The sequence below is a fragment of the Elaeis guineensis genome, chromosome 4, assembly GCF_000442705.2.
Source record: "Elaeis guineensis isolate ETL-2024a chromosome 4, EG11, whole genome shotgun sequence".
NCBI lineage: Eukaryota > Viridiplantae > Streptophyta > Magnoliopsida > Arecales > Arecaceae > Elaeis > Elaeis guineensis.
Window position 1 is genome coordinate 58,557,492 of NC_025996.2, and position 7,734 is coordinate 58,565,225.

The 7,734-nt window shown below is 38.7% G+C and overlaps 1 protein-coding gene across 1 annotated transcript; it reads right to left on the bottom strand.

The window, feature by feature from the left end:
- Window positions 1-3,356: 3,356 nt before the first annotated feature.
- LOC105042796 (miraculin) lies at window positions 3,357-4,177 on the bottom strand. Its single transcript, XM_010920115.4, is given in 4 exon segments — window positions 3,357-3,573; window positions 3,576-3,725; window positions 3,728-3,883; window positions 3,886-4,177. Coding segments are annotated over 4 exon segments (615 nt in total). The 5' UTR covers window positions 4,154-4,177; the 3' UTR covers window positions 3,357-3,532.
- Between the last annotated feature and the right edge of the window lie 3,557 nt (window positions 4,178-7,734).

A 7,734-nucleotide genomic window follows, 5' to 3' on the forward strand; every position in this document is an offset into this window, starting at 1 on the left:
TTTCTTTTGTAGATTATTTACAACCAATGGGTATTATACCCTTTGATGATCCACTAAGATTCATACTTGATTCGAATGCATTGAGTCAAGTTCTAAATTTATAGCATTCAATCATTTCTCGGAGTTGATGTCCAACATCACCTCATCGTAGGTTTTGGGATCATGTCCATAACCCTTATCTTCAAGCCAAATAGAGTTTGATCGCTAAGAGGAAGGGTAAAGGGAGGAGATGGGGTCGACGGTGACGGCGGTGGACGGCACCAACGACAAGATGCAAGCCTGTGGGATGGATCTCAGTGGGTGTTGATGAAAAATAGGGAAAAATAGTACAATGGTAGTTTGAGGAGGAAAAACCAATCTTGGAGGGTAGCGACACTCGATAAGGGCACGGCGGCTATGGAGATAAAGAAGGAGAAGGAGGGAGGCGGGGAGGAGGCTTCGATGTTGGAAATCAATTAAGGAGCGATTTCAGAAGAAGAAGATGGAAGGGAATAAGCTCAATAGTCCTGGATAAAGTCGGACTTCACCGGCATATTCCTTCCAAACAGCTTTGGCCACTTCCCCACTGACATATGACTCTAATCCGACCACCCTTGCAGCCTTATCTTCTCCCATGGGGTGGATCGAGCAGGCGATGAGGTTCTCATGTTCCAAGCAACTCCTTTTTTCTTTTTTTTTTGAAAGATTGCGGTGAAATCGGCAAGGCTTGCCGACTTCACTCCGAATAGGGTCCAGTTGGATCGGTTTTCACATTAATTCTTATTTGCTATGTTTATTTAAATGTGATACTTGTTCAAATACACTACAGGAAATATTGCAAATATTTTTACTGGCAGATGAAGCTCATTAAACTTCTATGCAGATGGATCAGTCTCAACGCCTATCTAATTCTGGGCAGTGGCGCTGGGAGTTTATTTAGCTTGATCTGACTGAACTATAATATTTTGATGGGGACAAGTCGTGGAGGAGGAATCAGGTTCTCAGGTTTTAATATTTTGGTTTCCCAACCTGTTGGTATTCCTTTTTGTATATTCTAAGGGGATGTAAAACTTTTTGGGCTCGGGGTTTGTTCTCTTTGGGCGTGTATTTTTTCTTTGGTTCTCTAGAACCCGTGTACTAACAAAAAAAAAAAACATCACAAAGAAATGAGGTATGAATCAAAAGTTCATTGCAATAATATTTAAGTATTTGATTACAAAACAAGTCAACTTAGAGATAGAGCAAACTTCATTGCAAAAGAAGGTCAAAATCCGCTTTTTCATACAGCCAAGCAAGCCTCATTACCAAAGAAGCTCGCCATTCTACAGGGTCAAGCAAGAGAGGTCTACACCAAGCCTAAAAAATTAAGCACCAGAAAAAGAAAAAGGCACAAAGGCTCAGGGGCCTACTTCTTGGGACTTGGGGGAAGATGCTCAACCTTGGCATCATTAGATGGTCGGTTAAGGATGTTCCCTTGCCGCTCCCGTTGCTCTTCGATGCCATCAAGGCTACCTTCCATTCAAGGGATAAGGTGCTAAAATCGACATGGGGGAAAAGCCTTGACATTTGGTCTGAGCACTCGTTGAAACCTTATAGGAATGAGTTAATCCAGCGCTCGCGGCAAATTTCCATTGATAATCTGCCAAGGACTCGTACTCCTCCATGGCTCAAAGGACCTTATCTTCAACCTCGGCAATTTGCTATCTAACTGTCAACAGTTCCTTCTCAGTCTCAATAGCTTGGAGCTTGGCTGCCGCTGCTTGGCCTCTGCAACCTTCAGCCTGGCCTCTACCTCAGCCGTCTTCCACTCAATTGCTTGCAACACCAGCTCAAGCTCTATTACTTGGCCCTTAAAAATTGAGAACCTTTCATTCACCAAAGCCTCAACGTCAATACTCTGTAGATGAAGAAAAGTTAGCATAACTAAGCCTATAAATTAAATTGGAGGGTGTTGCTCGTAGATTATCGGGAGGGAACTCCATAGGTTGGCAACCGTAACCTTCACCAACCAAGATCGAACATATCCAATGTGACGAGCTGAGGAGTCTAGACCACCCCTCTACTCGGGACACCTTGGTCAGAACTTCTAGAAGATCTATCTTAGAAGACTGAGCAACCTAATTTAAAAATCCTAAGTCTCTCCAAATGCGGTGTTCGTAACATGGCATGCATTCCTTATGTAGAGCCCAGCTACAATTGCTTAGATTAGCCTGACTAATCAATTTCCTAGTCTAGTGAGCCGGCATGTGTCACCCCCCCTCGTCTTTTAGATAATTTCCACCAAAAATTTCATGCCTAATTTAAAACAACACAGGAGTGAACAATGTAATTATTTTCTTAGCTCTAACCAAAAAATAAGCCTGATGAAATTGCATGACCAAGCCAGATTATCCTGACCGATCTAACAGCAAAGATGAGGAAGCCAGAAGTTACCGATGTTTAAGGTCACACGCATCTCCCTACGTAAAGTCTGGAGCTTGGACAGGCAGGCACATACTTAGCATCCTCCCCAAACAAACTAATCAAGCCTTCTAACCTCGAGCATAATGGCCCTGCTTCTATCGCACCAAGAGATGAAGATTACCATAATGGCCCTAAATAGTTATGCCACATCCTACATGGATTATAGCATAATCCTAGATGGTTATAGTGAATTTAAAGGTGGTTATGGTGCAACTCTGGATGATAAAATCACAATGCTCGGATATTCCGAATCCTATCACTCTAGATAGACCCAAAAGTCCCCCATGAAAAGTATGATGGAAAATTGATGATCATACTACTACTTTTGTCTCTTTTTTGCACATCATTCTTTTTTTAATTTAAGCATCGGAGAGTCTGGCTGGAGCCGTCCAATGGATTTTCTAATTTGTTATTGTTTTGCAAATCAACAAAGATAATTCAATCAACAATCCAAAAATTGACAAGAATAGGTTGTACAATTGAATTATGATAATGAAAGAAATTCAGGGAGACAGTCCTAAGATTTCGAACTATTTTGATTAGAGCAAATCTAGCTAAAGATTAATGTGTTTTAAAAAATTGCACTACTTATCAATGTGAAAAATATTTAGATGTTCAATGCTATGGTCCTTCAAGATGGTTGAAATGGCCGTGGAGCTGATGCTTGAGAAAATAACGAGGCCACTAACAGCGACCAAAGAGAGCAGGTCGAGAAGAATATTTCAGAAGTGTTTGCAAATCCTTCACTACAGCAATTGCTTCCCCCGAAATTGTATCCTCAAACGAAATTTTAATGGTTATGAAAAAGAAGTGACTCCGTATATCCAGACTGCGTGGTGTACTGCCACGTCTTTGCAAACGTGCAAGTATAATATTAATTTGTTAATCCAAAAATATAAATATTGGAACAAACATACATCAAGAGGACCGTTACATCTTTATTTATCTGAAAACAATTCATGATACATGAAGCACATTCAGCCATCAGAATTAACAATACTCCCAGGACTTTTATTTAAATTTAATTACTACGTACGACTGATCAAAGTCCCACCCCATTCTTTGTTACTAGAGAGGAGCATGTCCCAGTTTATGCCCTCCTGAACTCAACCGGGAGTGGTGCATCGGAGTGATCCCCAGCCGTAGCCTCCCATCCTCCCGGAATACACCCAAACTCCCACACACAGGCCTACAAATATTACACACCGAGGGACAGAAGACCAGATTATAGCCACTACGACCGCTGGCGCTCTCTATCTTGAACCAGTTGTCCAACGTCTCACGCCGGGATTCCCCGTCACGCCGCCCGTCGTCACATAAAAACGCCTGGTGGTGTTATCGAAGTCGAGCTTCCACGCTGTAGACTGCAAGCAGATGGTGAAAGCCGAGAAGACGATATTTAAGTCCGTCGATGTGTTGATCGTGTCCTCCTCTGGATCGCCGGCAAGAAGGTGACGGGGAGGCCATTATTGGTTGGGGAGATTGCGAGGGTCACATCCAGTGGGCAAGAGTGGTTCCGGCTTGCAAGGGTAAGACCACCGGCGACGTCAGTGATGCCGGGGTAGATGTAGTATTCTACCCCACGTCGTAGCTCGTTGCCATCCGTGTCGAGGACGACCTCCCCAGCTGCTAGCGTGGTGAGGGAGGAGAGAAGAAAGAAGGCCGATAAGAGAGAAATTAGCTTCATGGTTGATGTGATGGTGTTAGGCATGCATGAATAAGGGAGGGATCCATGGTCGGGTTTATATAACGTTTGGATGAAAGCTACAAGAGCACAGATTGACACGTCACTTTGACTTGTAATAAAGATGTTTTTGGTCCAATGTATATTAAGAGATAAAATTGGCATGAGATTGAATAAAACCTTCAGAGACGTGGGAATTCAGTAATTAGAATCTTATCAGTTTGGGGCAGATTGGATAAGTCTATCATGGGACGCCGTGTAACTAGACTAATTGATATACTCGGATTCAGCCCAAGTTTGATGAAGCCTGTCACGAGAACAGCAGTGTGGGCTGGTACAATCCAACAGAGAAGAGAATAAGAATCAAGTTATTATCCGTTGGATGTGTAGAACAGGCATTACAGTGGTTATGGATTATAACATATATATATATATATATATAGGACATCGAAACACTGTTATAAGTTATAAATAGTAAGTTTTCTATCAAGATTTTTCATATTTGGCGTTTGATGTTTGTGTCCTGTGTCTCCAATTGTATATTAGTAGTTTGTTAAATGAAGTACCGGTTATAGCAGCCATGGTATCGGGCCTTCATTCTCGGGTCTCTGTAATTTACTATTTCAGGAACATCGTTCAAATCCTCGGGCCTTCATTCTTGCGTCTTTGTGATTAACTGTTTCAGGAACATGGTTCAAATCCTCAAACTCTCACGAGGTATTTAGATCCAGATTTAGCAATTTACACTCACAATCATTTTTAGACCATGACGTGGCACCTACAAGAGATATTAATTTGGACTTCTAGCTGCCGTCGGTCCGGCCAGAGACAACTACTGGACTTTTCTAGGGTTGGATCACCTGCCTTATTTTTCAAGGCTCCAAATTCAAACCCACTACGGTTGCAGACGTGGACTGATGAGTTGGCACCGTCGGCTGCCTAGTCTTGTTGACATTTATAGATATTTGTATGGATATGTATCACCGGATCATCTGGATAAGATTAGATCATCTTTTTCCAAATAGAGGATGTTTGCTTCTTTCTTTGTGCCACTTCACTGGATATTGCTGCAGACAAAACTTAAGCGACTAGTTTTAGAACAACCTAGGTGAATCAGTATGTGTGAACTGTCCTGTTTTAGGCAAACTACTCTTGCTTAATTGGTATTCGAAATTACTATTGTTATTCTTATTATTACTATTAACAAACAACCGTCGCAGAAATAGTAATGGATAGTAGTAGAACTCCAACCAAGTAGCTAGCATTTCACTAGTTTTATATATTCATGTTGCTGAAGAACCAGGGTTGATCTGGTGGGTGTGCTTGAAGCCCCACATTCGGTAACAATTATCTATTAATTAGGAAATTATTTATTCAAAAAATTTTATGTTCATATACTTTAGAAATTTTTTATGCCAATAAACTTTTACTATAAGAGCTTTTGATGTTATTAGAAAAGTTAATAGTTAGAATTATTAGAGTTATAATAAGATTAGCAATATTCCTATATATTTCAACAACAAAAAAAAAAGATTCTCCTTGTACTACTAATAAATACCCTCTTCGAACTCCTTTGTAATCATTTTGAGTTTATTTGAGTAGTAAAATTTTGCTTTGGGAAATATTTTTCTCGTGTTCTTCTCTCTATTCTCTCCCTCATCCCTTTCCATAAATTTCAAAGATTTGTGAGCGAGCATGTGAGAGATGTGTGGATAAAGTGCCTAACAAAGATGATGGTTTATTGTGGAAAGAGAGTGATCTATTGTGCTTCCTCCTCCATTGATCGTCTGCTTTCCTTGAAGCTAATAGGTGCATGTCTTCACTATTGCCACTACTCAGGCAACAACAACTCTATATCACACATTCATAGCAGGGTTTCTATTTTCCTCATGAGTTCAACACCTCCAGTGTCACCCATTTAATGTTCAGTATATCCATCTAAAAGAGATATAGTGGATTAGATCTTAAATGTATCTTTATTTTAGATGTTTACATCATAGCATATTAAAGGCTTTATACTTGGTATCTTGATTTTTATGAATAATTGTCAAGGTTAGCCCAAAACCCTAGTAGAGGCCTTTATGACAATTCTCATGCAAGTGAGTCCTACAAGAATAGTTGTAATCTAAAACTACACACTTCCTATCTTAAATCTTTTAAGAACACAATTTATTAACCTTTCAATTTGCTTTGTCATTGACACGAGCGCTCATCATAGGAATGAAAGAGATGTTCTCTAAAAGATGTATTCTACAATGGTCACTCAATCATCTTTGCTCCTACCATATGGAACCTTTTTTATGACATCATCAATTACAGAGGCTAGAAGTCTGCTATTGATAACTAAATTATGGGCTTAAGCCTCATCCCCCTCAATGATTCTAGGATTCCGCTCCGAGATAAATCCTTAGTTAATTGGCCTGTCAATTTTTTTTGTAACTTGACATACTCTAAAAAAATTACATTATTCTTTTTAGATTCTTATATATTTGTGGTGAAGCTAGATACACTAGTTTGTATTTTCTTTGATATTTTTTAAACTATCAGTTTAATTACATCCTTATTATAATCCATTGATATAGTCAAAATTGGTTTCGGTTGACAAGGTAGCTCTAACAGAGAATTTTTAATCCACCCTATCTCGATAGAGATGATATCTAAAGTAATCAGCATAGTATCCATTGTGCACATTTGAGATATAACAGTTTTTTGGAAGATCCCCAAGCAATGGCAGCACCATAAGAAGAAACAAAAAACTTAAATTGATTTAAGATCTAGAAAGTAGATAATATAGTTGGCATTACTATAACCCTCAATCATTTTAGGATATCCAATGTACATAAAGAAAGAATAATGGTCTCTTTAAGATTAATTTAGATTTTAAATGTATTTACTTAATCTTCCTATGATATAAGAAATATCAAGTCTTGTGTTGTTTGTGACACATAGGGAAGATGATCAAGATGTTCACCTAAGTTCTTTTTAAGATAGAAACTAGAATATAGAGAAGGATACTACTTTTCAATCAAAGTAACCACATATTTCAATCATTTTTTTAATGCAATAAACAAGGGAGAGAGTTATCTTTTAGGAGATTGGATTTTCTTCATCCTTATAAGGATTACATTTGCTTTACCTAAATCTTTCAATCAAAATTCTTACATAGAAATGATCTGATTTCATATATGACCTTCTAGGATGTTCCAAAGATTAGAATGCCATCAATGTATAAGCAAAGGATTACACACTTATCATTGCTGAATTTGGAATAGAAACATTCATCATGATCATTAATGATGAAAACAAAGGATAGGGTAGCATTGTTGATCTTTTTATATCATTGTTTAAGAGCCTATTTTAGATCATATGGGGACTTAAAAATTAACTTTTCACACTTTGTCCTCTTATCCCTTTGCAACAAACCTTCATGTCTTTCCATTTTGATATCTTCTTCTAAGTTTCCATTTAGGACGGTCTTTTAGATATATAGGGACTTAAAAAGCTTTGCACACCTTTCTCTTATCCCTTTGCAACAAACCTTCACATTGTTCCATCTGGATATCTTCTTCTAGATTTTCATTTAGGATTATAGTCTTCATATCCATTCA